Raw genomic sequence first — 12,647 nt, 5'->3', positions numbered from 1 at the left:
GACTCCTAACTCTGGGAAACGAACTAGGGGTGGTGGAAGGGGAGGAGGATGGGGGGTGGGGATGAATGGGTGATGGGCACTGAGGGGGGCACTTGATGGGATGAGCACTGGGTGTTATTCTGTATGTTGGCAAATTGAACACTAATAAAAATAAATTTATTATTAAAAAAAAAGAAATCAGAGTTGGGCAGCCCGGGTGGCTCAGCAGTAAAAAAAAAAAAAAAAAAAAAAAAGGAAGAGGGTATTGAGGCAGAGCTGTCGGCGCTGAGAACAAGTGTGACATCAGATGACTTGTCCTTGAGCTGATGTTGTTATGACAGAGACAGTCACAGTTTGTGGCTCCCCCGCACCCCAGCCCGGATGTCTGTGCCAGCCCCGCCCAGGGCCACCGCTGCTGGGCTGTGCCAGGTGAGTGCTCAGGTATGCGGAGGCAGAGGCGGAGTGGCCTGGAGGGAGCAGGAAGGAGGGGCCGGCATTCCGCATTCTGGACTCAGGGGACAGCAGAGAGCTGGGCCTCTCCGTGCCACCGCCACCAGACAGAGCCTGACGGTGGCAGGTGAGGAAGGGGCTAGCCAGGAGGGGCTGGAGGTCCGGAGTCCCAAGGAGCAGGCGGCCAGGACTCTGGGGTCCAGACACCAGGAAGGCTGGCAGACATAAACCCTTGAGTCCTGAAGAGGTAAGGGCTGGGAGATTGGCCCCATACTGAGGTCACAGTGTCTGAGGAATTGGATGAATGACTCTCTGAGGGGACTTGGAGCCTTTGGGTCCAGAAGCTCTGAGCCTGAATTCCTGGGCCCTTGAGGAGATGAGGCTGGGACACAGGATCACTGGAGAGAGGAAGCAAAGTGGGGTACACATAGATTAGGGAGTCAAATGCATTGATCCCTGAGAGATTTGGGGGGGCAGCATACTAGGTGAGGGAAGAGGGGCTGGGGGCCCAGACTCCTGGGTCTGAGGGAGGAGGGGCTAGGGGCCTGGACTCCAGAGTCTGAGGGAGAAGGGGCTGGGGGTCTGGACTACTGGTCAGAGGGAGGAGGGGCTGGGGGCCTGGACTCTTGGTCTGAGGGAGGAAGGGGCTGGGGTCTGGACTCCTGGTCTGAGGGAGGAGGAACAGGGGCCAAAATCACAGATACCTCAGGCCAGGTCAGTCCCTCACCTCTTTGATGGTTTCCAGGGCACCTCCAGGTGGCAGGAGCTCCCATTCTCCACACCATGAGCACTAGCACCGGGTAAGTGTCCCCTGTCCCCCAGGCTGCCCTGTCACCTCTGCTAGCCTTGTCCCTGCACCCACAACTGACATTTACGGCAGCCCAGGTCTGGACACTGAGAAGGAAGCCTGAGCTGCTCCTTCCCTGCCGGTCTATGTTAGAGCTACTGCTCCAGTGCAAGACACCTGGGTCCAAACCCAGACACTAACACTCAGGGTGGTGTGACTCTAACCAACAACCTGAGCCTGAGCCCCTCCTCTGTGAAAGAGGGACAATATGAGAGCCTGACAGGATAATGAAGGTACAAGGCTTATCTGACTCACAGCAGGTACTCCACTCACAACTGCCACTGCGGCTGTTAGCGTGTTATTAAATATTGACTCTTTGCAGGCAAATCTGGGCTGCTTTATTTTTTTTAAGATTTATCAATTTCAGAGAGAAAAAGCAAGAGCACAGGGGAAAGAGGCAGAGGGAGAGAGTATTTTAAGCAGACTCCACACCGAGCCTGGAGCCCTATGTGGGGCTCGATCTCATGACCTGAACCAAAACCAGGAGTCCTATGCTTAACCAGCTGCACCACCCAAGTGCCTCTGGGCTGTTTCTAATAAAGTTCAAGTCTCCTGGGGTGAGCAAGGAGAAGCCCAAACGGAGGCCCATGGGAATAGCTGCATGTAAGTTCCCCAGCACAGCGGTAATTAAACTGTGTGGAGATCTGACTGGCAGGAGAAGGATGAGGAGCAGAGATTTGATTCAAAGTATTTCTTGTCCCTCATCCCTGATCCTACCTGAGCTCTGAATTTCCATCATTTCTGTAGAATTCTTGGAGAAGTTGACTTAGAAGAAGAGGCCAGGAGCAGGAGATGGAGAAGGATTTGGCTGGGAAGAGCCTGGCCCACGGGAGTAGGAGGGGGAGATAAGTCTCTGTCTACACCAAATACTAATGCTGTTGTAAAAAACCCCATTTACTGAGCACCTACTGTGTGCTACCCTTTGCATCGTAGCACTGACAGTTAAGTTATTGAGGCTGTGAACCCTCTCAACTCTCCATGAATCCACCAACAGCTCTACCAGATGGAGGCTATTGGATAATTAACCCCTATCTCAGAGAAAAGGAAACCAAGGCGTGAGATATTCAGTCTCCTCCCCAGGGTCTTATGGCAAGACAGTATTGACAGAGGATGCCAAGCCAGGTCTGTGGGCAGAGGGACTCCCAATACTGGAACCACACACTCTACCACCACCCGGTACCAAAGTTACCTGTGTGAAAATCCAACTCTGGACCGGCCCTCCCCTGCTCAGAACCCTCCATGGTTCCCCACTGCCCTTACGATGAAGTCTTTGCTGCTCTGCTTGGCATTCAAGATCCCCATGATCTCCCAGTTCCCAAGGTCTCTCTCACTCTTTTTTCCTTATCCAGCCCAGAAGCTGCCCCCAAACCAAGTGCCAAGTCAATCTATGGTGAGTTTCAGAGCAAGAGAACTCCAGGCTGAAACTGGGTCTGAGGGAGGAGGGGAATGAGGGCCTGCACCCCAGGTCTGAGGGAGGAAGGGCTGGGAGCCTGGACTCCTGGGTCTGAGAGGGGAGGTCCCAGGGCAAGGGGGAACCATGGTCCGGATTCCTAAGTCTGAGGGAGGAGGGGCTGGGGTCTGACTCCTGGGTCTGAGGCAGTAGGGGCTGAGTCTTCTGGATTATTCTCCTTCTCCCCCACAGAGCAGAGGAAACGTTATTCCACTGTGGTTATGGCAGATGTTTCGCAGTATCTAGTCAATGTGAGTTGGGGTCTGCGTGGCCACAGGGAGTCTTGTGGGAGGAAAGGCAAGCAGGCCTGGGAAGATGGAAGTGTTGAAAGCAGTTGGGTCTCCAAGCAGAAAGAAGCTAGGAAACTGAGTTTGGTCATATGCAAGATGGGCTTCTGCCTTTGCTCAGAAGTGGGTATTGAGTAGAAGTCAACTCCACTTGAATCCAAGTTTTCCTCCAGACCAACTCTTGTGCTGGACAGTCAGGTCATGGGGACAATGTTACATATCCTCATACCAGTACAGGTCAAAGGGTGCCAGGTGCTCTAATGGAGGCAGAGGTGCTTAGAAGGGACTAGATATAACCAATGCCTTCAAGGAGCCTCCAGTCATGCTGGGAAGACAGGCCCCAGTGCTAGTCACTCCGATGAAAGCAAAACAAAGGAAACTCAGGGGCTCCATAGGTGGAGCAGGTGCCCCATAAGTGGAGCAGGTGATAAGGAAGGCTTTCCCAAGGAGGTGTGTTTAGTCTCAGGCTGGAAGGCTGATGCCAGGGGATGCTGAGCCCAGCTGACATTAATCTGGGACTCACTGCTTTCTCGGCACCACCGTGCCAGCACCTGGTGACATTCTGCCTGGGTGAAGAGGATGGCGTGCACACTGTGGAGGATGCCTCCCGGAAGCTGGCTGTCATGGACAATCAGGGCCGCGTCTGGGCCCAAGAGATGCTGCTGCGCGTGTCTCCGGACCATGTCACGCTGCTTGACCCCATCTCCAAGGTGCCAGGGGACACGTGGGTGGAAAGTGCAGCTGGCCTGAGTGAGCGGGGGCATGGAGAGCTTGACCCTCGGGACGTCTGAGTGTGAATATTGGCCTCTACATGTCCTTCCTTTGGGAACTTTGGCAAGAGATCTCCACCCCCTTTTTGAGTATTATTAGTCTCCCCTATTAAACAGGGGTGTTATCCTTAACCCCCTAACCTCGCAGGGTTTCCTATGCAGTGCCAGCGTACGAGCTGTCACTGCTGTCACCATTTTAGTACCACTGGTTCCAGGCCTCAGTTTACCCGCCATCCCACCCTGCAGGAGGAGTTGGAGTCGTACCCGCTGGGGGCCATCGTGCGCTGCGACGTGGTGACGCTGCCGGGCCGGAGCCGCTCGCTGCTGCTGCTCGTGTGCCAGGAGCCTGAGCGCACGCAGCCGGACGTGCACTTCTTCCAGGGCTTGCGTCTAGGGGTGAGCGGGCCTGGTCAGGGGAGCCCCCGGGGACAGGGCTGAGACCCTGTGGGTTCCCGGAGCGAAGCTAGAGCTAGGCGGGGCCTGGGGCAGAGGTGGGTCTGGTCACCGGAGGAGGCGGGGCCTGGAGAGAAATTCGGGAAGGGAAAGGGGTTTTGAGGTCAGGACTGACCTGGTGAAGGGCGAGACTAAGGGCCCGGGGGGGACGTAACAGCACATGGGGCAGAGGGTCTGGGAGCAGCCACAACCAGAGGCGAGTATGGTCTAGGGACAAGGCCACATCAGGACCCGGCCTCTGGGCATGGGGTCGAGGCCCAGGGCAGGGGCAGAAGTAGGGTGAGGGTGTGAGTTCAGAGGGTGGAGGTGCATGGGCACCGTGAGCCTGAGCGCTGACTGGAGGGGTTCTGGCGCCCAGCCCAGAAATCGATCCTTGGGAGGACCGTGGCCAGAGGTAGGTGGGGAGTGGGGGCCTGGCCTGATGACATGATTGGCAGGCGGAGCTGATCCGAGAAGACGTCCAGGGGGCTCTGTACGACTACCGGTCTGGCCGCGGGGAGCGCAGGCCCGCAGCGCTCAGGTAAGGGCGCTGGGCTGGAAGCAGGGGAGAAGAGAGGCTGGGTGGGGTGTCTGGGAGACCAGCCTCCCCTCTCTGGGCCTCCGTCCCCTCTCCTTCGGACAATGAGCTGATGCCCCTACCCTAGAACAGCACAAGTTTTGAAGCCAAACAGCCTGGTTCGAGTCCTGCCGTACCCCAGACATCTGCACCCGATCTCCAAGACCACTTTTCCTAATTCTGGTCCTCTGTTTCTCCTCCTTCGGGCCTCAGTTTCCCTCTGGAGAGGTGTTCCCCTTCCCCATATCTCCGGTTTTTTCCTCCCCTGGGTCTGACTCCGCTGGGCCGCAGTGTCTCCGTTTTAAGACCGACTTTATCCCCTGCCCTGTCCCCCGGTGGACTCAAGCTGTCCCCCTTTGTCCCACCACAGGGCCACGCAAGAGGAGTTGCAGCGCCACCCCTCACCGGCGGCCGAGACCCCTCCGCTGCAGCGCAGCCCTTCGGTCCGCGCCGTCATCAGCGTAGGGGAGGCGGGCCGGGGGCGACCCCGGGCGGGGCCCATCCCCGAGGTGGAGGAGCCCCAGAGACCCGGGCAGGAAGGGACCTCAGTGAACGCCAACCCAGCCTCCCCGGACCTGGCCAGTCTGCAGGCAGAGCGGGACGTGGTGAGGGGGGCGGGGCCAAGGCATGGAGGCGGGGCCGGCGGTGGAGAGTCCCAGCTTCAGGGGGTGGGGCTTGATGGGGTGTGGGAGTGTCAGACTTCTGGGGGTGTGGCTGGCGGTGACTGGAATATGAGGACCCGGCCGGCAGCAGAGGGAATGGCCTGGCCTGGGAGGATATCAGGGCCCTTGGCTGCGGGTTTTGGGGGTGATGCGGGGCCAGGACTCCACATCCCTGAGTCCCCCTGCTCTGACCCGTGCTCTGTCCTCCGGTTCTGTCCTCCGGCTCCGTCCCCCACACTGTCCCCCACGCTGTCCCCCACGCTGTCCCTCGCTCTGACCCCCACCAGGACATCCTGAACCACGTGTTCGACGATGTGGAGAGTTTCGTCTCGAAGCTGCAGAAGTCAGCAGAGGCAGCCCGGGTGCTGGAGCACCGGGAGCGTGGCCGCAGGACCCGGCGCCGGGCAGCTGGGGGTGAGAGGCTCCCGAAGGGAATCCTGAACATCCAGTCCCTCCCAAATATCCTCGCTCTCCCTAGGGTCCCTCCACACACCCCCTTGCCAGCTCTGACTCCCCATCCCTGGGGACCTCACTGGGCCTCTGTCTGTCTGACTGGCGCTGTCTCTGTGTCCCCGACACTGCACCTGCGTCCCCGACACTGCACCTGCGTCCCTTACCTGCAGAAGGTCTCCTGACCCTACGGGCCAAGCCGCCCTCAGAGGCCGAATACACTGACGTGCTTCAGAAAATCAAGTACGCCTTCAGCCTGCTGGTGAGAATGCGTGGGGTGGGGCCAGCGTGGGGCGGGGGCGTAGCAAGCCTGACCCGTCGTCCATGCACTCAGTAAGGCCAGCACCTCCCCGGCTCCACAGGCCAGACTGCGTGGAAACATCGCCAACCCTTCCTCCCCAGAGCTGCTGCATTTCCTGTTCGGACCTCTGCAATTGGTGAGCCACCCCTCCCTCCGCCCTCCGGTGGCCCCTGCAGTGGGAGAAATTGAGGTTTGACCTTGGTGGGCTTGATGGGGTGTCCACTCCTGCACCCCTGGCAGATTGTGGACACATCGGGCGGCCCCCGATTTGCAAGTGATGTGCGGCGGCCGCATCTGACGTCTGAGGCGGTGGCACTGCTGCGGGACAACCTCACCCCCCGTGAAAATGCGCTCTGGACCTCGCTGGGGGACTCATGGACCCGCCCGGGGTGAGGGGCTGGCAGGCAGGGAAGGGCAGCCACTGGGCTTCGCTAGAGGGTACAACCCCAAGCAATTGAAGAAGCTAGGGTGACTGCTAGGATGCCACTGGAGAGACGAGTAGACGGTGTGGAGGAGAGGTTTCAGACTGGAAAGAAAGGCTGGCCTTAGAAAAGGGGGTACAGCCTAGGAAAAGACTGGCTGTGGATTGGGGAAGGGGGTGGAGATACGCTTGCAGGCTGCGAGCCTCCAGGGATATGAGCGGAGCCAGACTTAGCAGAAGGAGGCAGGATGGGTGTGGAAGAATCAGAGGTGATTCAGAGGCTGGACACAGCATTAGAGCAAAATCAGTATATTTACAAATATAGTTGATGTCGGGGTGGAACTTAGAGGGGCTTGGCAAAAAGCAGAGAGGTCAGAAGCACCTAGCCTAGGGGCTGGGGAAGTAAAGGTGGTACTGGGGCCTGGGGCAGACTGGCAACCCTGAGCCCTCGGCCCCTCGGCTGCAGACTGGAGCTGTCCCCCAAGGAGGGACCTCCATACAGCCCTGAGTTCTCCAGCGGCTGGGAGCCCCCGGCCACCGACCCACACGGCCGCGCCTGGGAGGACTCGGTAGAGAAACAGCTACAGCATGAGCGGCAACGCCAGCAGGTGAGGCTAGAGCTTCTCTTCCCCGGGAGGAACAAACTCCTCCCCCAGGTAACACAGTGGGGCTGGGACCAGGAAGTCTGGCCCTGCCTAAGCTGCTGCTCTCATCTCCTGCAGCAAAGTGCCCCCCAGGTCGCTGTCAATGGGTGAGTGTCGGGGCCCCAGGTGGGACAGGTGGGGTCGAGGAGGGGGTGCGTCCTGGGGGCTCCTGGCGCTGACTCCACTCCTTTTTTCTGTCTTTCCTTCTGACTTCCCGGCTCTTCCCAGGTGGGTGAGGTGGTGACCAGTGAGGGCTGGGGGCTGGGAGAGGGGGGAGGGGGGAGGAGGGAGGGGGGAGGGGGCAGGACCCAGACTTGGGAGTCTGAGGGGGGAAGGGGCTGGGAGTAGGTAAAGTCTGAGAGGCTGGGAGAAGGCAGTTTGAGTTCCCATGGCCAGGAGAGCTCCCTGTGTGGGTCTTTAAGAGGACAGAGCCCCAGAAGTTAGAGGGAAGAGACTGGGGGCTTGGGCATTTGGGTTTTGAGGTAGAGCTCAAGTGTGGTGCTTTGGGGCCTTACTGAGCCTTCAAGAGCCAAGGGACAAGTTTCTGGGAAAGTTGGGAAGAGATAGTATTTCTGGGCCCCTGAAAGACTGGACCCTTACTATCCCAAGGCTCTAAAGCAACTGTCTCAATTCCTGCTGAGTGTGATACTGATAGCCTTCAGAGGTTAAAGGTTCGGGAAATGATGGCTTGAGACCTGGAATCCTGAGTTCATGACACCAAAAAGTAATGGGGGCATGGACTCTTGGGGTCCTGGGGAAGAAGGGGCATGGAAACACCAGGACACTACGGTCCTTGAGCAAGTTGAGGGCAGATGTGAGGGAAGCTCCGTGGGGTAAGAGGAAAACAAAGCAGCCAAGCTGGAGGAACAGAAGGGGGGTCTGAGTGAGGGCCCCAGGAAGAGTCTCAGCAGGGACAGCATGCTGGGAGCTGCCAGCCCCACACAGGGGGCGCTGCGGCCCTGAAGAGCCCCCCTCTCCTATGCACAGGTAGGCCTGATCCGGGCTGAGGTCCCTCTTATCAGGGGACCAGAGCCAAAATCTTGCTCCCCTTCCCTTCAGCTGCCTGGTCTTGCAGAACCCACCCTCCAAGCTTCTGATTCTTGGGCTTGACATCCCCAGCTTTTAACTTCCCTTCTCTGAGCCTCCAGTTCTTTGCAGAGACATTGAGAATAATAATAATCCCCTCTTGGAAGAGTTAGAAGTCTGAGGTTCTACAGGCGAGCAGTTAAGAGCTGCCATGGTAGAGCTCAGGTTCACATCCAGCGCCGGGCACCATAGACCAGATTACTCGGGACATGGTCTCTGGCGCCAGACCGCCTGGGTCTCAGTCTGGCCATGCCTCTTTCTTGCTCTGTGAACTTTACGTCATCATGCCATGTAACATCCCTGTTCTTCCACTTCCTCACCTGTAAAATAGAAAATAATAGATTCGGGAATGAATCAAGAAAGGACAGGAGTGGGGATGGGAGTCCAAACTCATGGTTATACCAAGGGTTGTGGCAAAAATCAGATTAGCCAATATGTGTAAGTCTTTGAATGGGAGCTGGCACCTACTACATGCTATATAAGGTAACTATACGTTAAATGTTGTTTATACGGTAACTATGGGTTTTCTAAGCCTGAGCTTAGAAAAGTATACAGTAGATGCTCAATAAATAGCTGCCTCTGGCTATATGATCTGGAACAAGTGATTTTCTGTCTCTGAGCCTTATAAATGTTCTCATCTATAAGATGTAAGTGATGTTAGTACTCCTATCATGTGCTTAAAGCATGGTGCCAGGTACATAAGGAACAAAATGCATTCAAGTTGTTATTCTGATTTCAAGTCTCTATTAACATTATTAACCTGGGCCCCCCCCCTGCCTTGACCCCTGCTTTGCTCTAACTCCAGCTCACACCAGTACCCTACTGTCCAGAGCAGTGAGCCCGGCTGCCTCCTTATCCCCAACCCTCATTCTCCTCCACAGTCACCAACAGCCAGAGGCTGAGCCCCAGCAGGAGCCGGAGGGGAAGTGGGTACTGTGTAATTATGACTTCCAGGCCCGCAACAGCAGCGAGCTATCAGTCAAGCAGCGGGATGTGTTGGAGGTTAGAGGGGTGGAGGGCCAAGGGGCTACAGGGACCCAGCCCTAGCTGCAGACACAGGCTGTGAACCCTCCTCTCCCTCCCTCCCTCAGGTCCTGGATGACAGGCGCAAGTGGTGGAAGGTTCGAGACCAGCAAGGGCAGGAAGGATATGTTCCCTATAATATACTGACTCCCCACTCAGGGCTTCAGGGAAGCTGCAGCCAAAGCGCCTCCTGCAGCCTGGTGAGCCAGGACAGACTCCTGTCTTAGGGAAGGAGGGCGGTGAGAGTCAGGTGCCAAGGGCAAGGGCACTGACAGAGGAGGTAGGGGGGGTGGGGGGCTCAGGAACTGACCTCTGGAAGGGGGAGGGGCGGGGACTCCATCCTCTCTCTAACCCGGGTGCTCCTCTGACTCCCCTACTAGGAGGATGGCGCTCCTCCTCCCCCACCAGCACCGGCCCCAGGACCGGGCTCCTCTCGGCCCCCCTGGGACAGTTGTGATAGCTTCAACATGGACCCCAGAGAGAAGGGTGAGTGGTGGGGGCAGCCCCTTGAGGGAGCCGTCCTTGTCCAGTCAGGGGAACCAAGGCTCAAAGAGAGTAAATAGACTCCCCAGCCATCGTGAAGACGCTGGAGACGCTGGTGATCTGTTCGTCCTGAATCCGCGCTCCCTCCCGGTCCCTCCTCCCTCCCCCCTGCAGAGAAATTCTCCCAGATGCTGTTTGTCAAGGAGGAGCTGCAGGCGCGCTTAGCCCAGGGCCGCCCGGGCCCCAGCCGCGCAGCCCCGGGTCCCCGCGCCCCGGAGCCGCAGCTCAGCCCGCACTCGGACACCTCTGAGGTCCGCACCTGGCTGCAGGCCAAAGGATTCCGCTTGGGGTGCGTGCCGGGCGGGCAGGGAGATGTGGATGTGGTCTGACTGGAACCTGGGGGACCCGGGCTGGCCTACAGAGAGGGTCTACCTGGTTGCAGTGCCTGGCACATGTGTCCAGGCGGAGTCTTCGTGAGAAAGCAGGGCGCACACACCCCGCCTCCTCCCGTGGCGCACTGGCGGGGGGGGGGGGGGGGGGGGGGGGGGGGGGGGCCAAGGATTCCTGCGCCTTCCCCGGGAGCGCCGGAATGCCGCTCTGATTAGGCAGACGGTTAGGCAGCAGTGATGTAATTGGCTCGGGGACCTGATGCGCCCCCGCCCCACATCCCGCAGGACCGTGGAGGCGCTGGGCGTGCTGACTGGCGCGCAGCTTTTCTCGCTGCAGAAGGAGGAGCTGCAGGCGGTGAGCCCCGAGGAGGGGGCACGCGTGTACAGCCAGGTCACAGTGCAGCGAGCACTGCTGGAGGTGAGCCGGGCCTGGGCCTGGGAGGGCGCCCCGGGGCAGAGGCCAGACTTCTCATTTCCACCCGGCCCTCCAGGACAAAGAGAAAGTGTCAGAGTTGGAGGCGGTGATGGAGAAGCAAAAGAAGAAGGTGGAAGGTGACCTGGAAACAGAGGTTATTTGACCTCCCTGGCTGCTTTGCTGAATGTTTCAAGGCAGCCTGTAGGAGAAAGGACTCTGCGGACTGCCCCCGCCCACGGAAGTAGACCCCTCGTGATGCTGCGGAAGTGTTCCGGCTCCGGTCTCCCCTGTCTCTGTAGAGTCTCCTGAGTGAGAGGATTGGCCGTGAGTGGGAGGAAGGGCCGCATGTGGGTGCCCTGTGCATTGTGATCCGCTGCCCAGTCTATAAACAGCCTCCTCAGTCTATACAGAGCCTCCTCTTAGCAGGCTTGTCAACTGCTGTCCCTTCTCTACTGGGCCACCAGGGAGCCCAGGAACCTGCCCCTCGCCCCGCTAGAGCCTCAGGAGGAAAAGGAGTCTATATGTCCCAACCTTTTTTGGTGTCTTGCCCTAAATCCTCCTCTCCTCCCCAGGGCCCCATCTCCAGCTTCCACCACCCTACCCCACCCCACCCCCCAGCCAGCAGTCTGTCTTCCAGTCCATTCCAGTCTCCTTCCCTGGCTCCCCACGGCCCCCAGAGCCCCAATCTCCTCCCCTCCCCCAACTCCATGCAAACCCCCCAAACCCCTCAAACCCCCTCAACCATTGGGGTTTTGATGTTTTCTGCTGGCTGGAACAGTGACTTTCTACCTGGCAAAGCCTACCCTCATCCCCTACCAGCTGCCAGGAGTCCAACCGCAAAGAAGTAGCTGCCCCCTGAATATGCCACAGGCTTCCTAGCCATTCCTCTCCTGCCAGGTGCCTGCCTAAAGGAAGTTTCCCAGCTAGAGAACAGCCAGCTCCTTTTCCCATTGTCCAGAGGGAGCGAGGCTGGTTCAGGACTGGTTTCTCTAGATCTTGCCCTCAGACTGGATGCCACCTGACCACAGGAAGAAGGCCCTTTTACTATCTATGTAAGCCACCCCATGATGCTCTCCACCATCAGATGAGATCAGCCAGCCATGGGCAGGCCGGAGTTCTGACTCAGCCCCCTGTGCCCCCTCATACCTCTCCTGCCTCCCCATGACCTCCTCATGACCCACCAGTTAAAGTCTAGGCTCCAAGCTTGAAGGCAGGCCCAAGCCCTACTGCACCACAGTCCAGCCTGTCAGGACGTGCAGGCTACTGTCCCCTCCAATATTCCCAGAATCTCAGTCTCACCAACGCGAGCTGCCATCACTTCTTGCTGAGATGATGGCAGCTGGCCTCGCCCTTCCTGTCCTGCACTGTCCTCCCTGGACTGTCAATGCAGCAGCCAAAGGGACCCGTTAAGACCCAGGACCCACCTCACCATTCAAGTCCTTACAGCTGGCTGTCACCTCTCCAGCCTCATCCCCGCTCTCTCTCTGGCCTCACAAGCTTCTCCCTGCACCTCCACACTTCAGGTACCCCTCTGCCCTATGGACCTCATCCCTGCTATTCTCATCATCCAGAAAACTCTTCCCTTAAACACTTCCATGGCTCATTCCATGACACCTGCAAGTATCAGCCTGTGCCAGCTTCCCCAGCGGGGCTGACTCTGACCAGCCTGTACAGACTACACCCAGGGTCAGGCTCCCAGCTCCCGCTGCAGCGCCTCCTGCTGTTTCTCCACAACACCACCACCTGACACCTTTCATGGCAGCATGCCAAGGGCCTCTCCTCAAACATATCAGATCTTTACCATTCCCTTTACTACTTATCACCACCAGGTAGGGCGGGGCCTGAAAGGAGAACATGACCAGGAATGAAAGAATGCCCCATCCTCCTCCTCAGCCCCAGCCACCTGTTATTATGCTGGACTCAACCACTCCTACTATCACATTCCTATTTTTCCAGAAAAATCAAAAATTCTAAGGTTTTT

The 12,647-nt window shown here is 58.1% G+C and overlaps 1 protein-coding gene across 4 annotated transcripts; it reads left to right on the top strand.

Annotated features, from left to right (window-relative positions):
• Window positions 1-438: 438 nt before the first annotated feature.
• EPS8L1 (EPS8 like 1) lies at window positions 439-11,071 on the top strand. 4 transcript variants are annotated; one of them, XM_055311310.1, is made up of 20 exons: window positions 441-676; window positions 1,175-1,229; window positions 2,626-2,666; window positions 2,919-2,977; window positions 3,562-3,723; window positions 4,030-4,179; window positions 4,674-4,756; window positions 5,163-5,397; window positions 5,742-5,868; window positions 6,078-6,147; window positions 6,239-6,341; window positions 6,446-6,594; window positions 7,093-7,234; window positions 7,349-7,377; window positions 9,238-9,358; window positions 9,448-9,579; window positions 9,760-9,865; window positions 10,037-10,173; window positions 10,537-10,669; window positions 10,743-11,071. In XM_055311310.1, exons 2-20 carry the CDS (start codon window positions 1,213-1,215, stop codon window positions 10,805-10,807), a joined length of 2,061 nt encoding a protein of 686 aa, XP_055167285.1. In that variant the 5' UTR covers window positions 441-676; window positions 1,175-1,212; the 3' UTR covers window positions 10,808-11,071. The 4 variants fall into 4 exon arrangements, with proteins under 4 accessions (XP_055167286.1, XP_055167285.1, XP_055167283.1 ...); XM_055311308.1 differs by having other exon boundaries at window positions 442-676; window positions 10,037-10,211; XM_055311309.1 differs by having other exon boundaries at window positions 444-676; window positions 6,078-6,166; window positions 6,267-6,341; window positions 10,037-10,211.
• The last annotated feature ends 1,576 nt before the right edge of the window (window positions 11,072-12,647 follow it).

The sequence above is a fragment of the Nyctereutes procyonoides genome, unplaced genomic scaffold (assembly GCF_905146905.1).
Source record: "Nyctereutes procyonoides isolate TBG_1078 unplaced genomic scaffold, NYPRO_anot_genome, whole genome shotgun sequence".
In the NCBI taxonomy this organism is placed as follows: Eukaryota; Metazoa; Chordata; class Mammalia; order Carnivora; family Canidae; genus Nyctereutes; species Nyctereutes procyonoides.
Note: the sequence above shows the minus strand (reverse complement) of the source record. Positions and strands in the feature narration are given on the sequence as shown.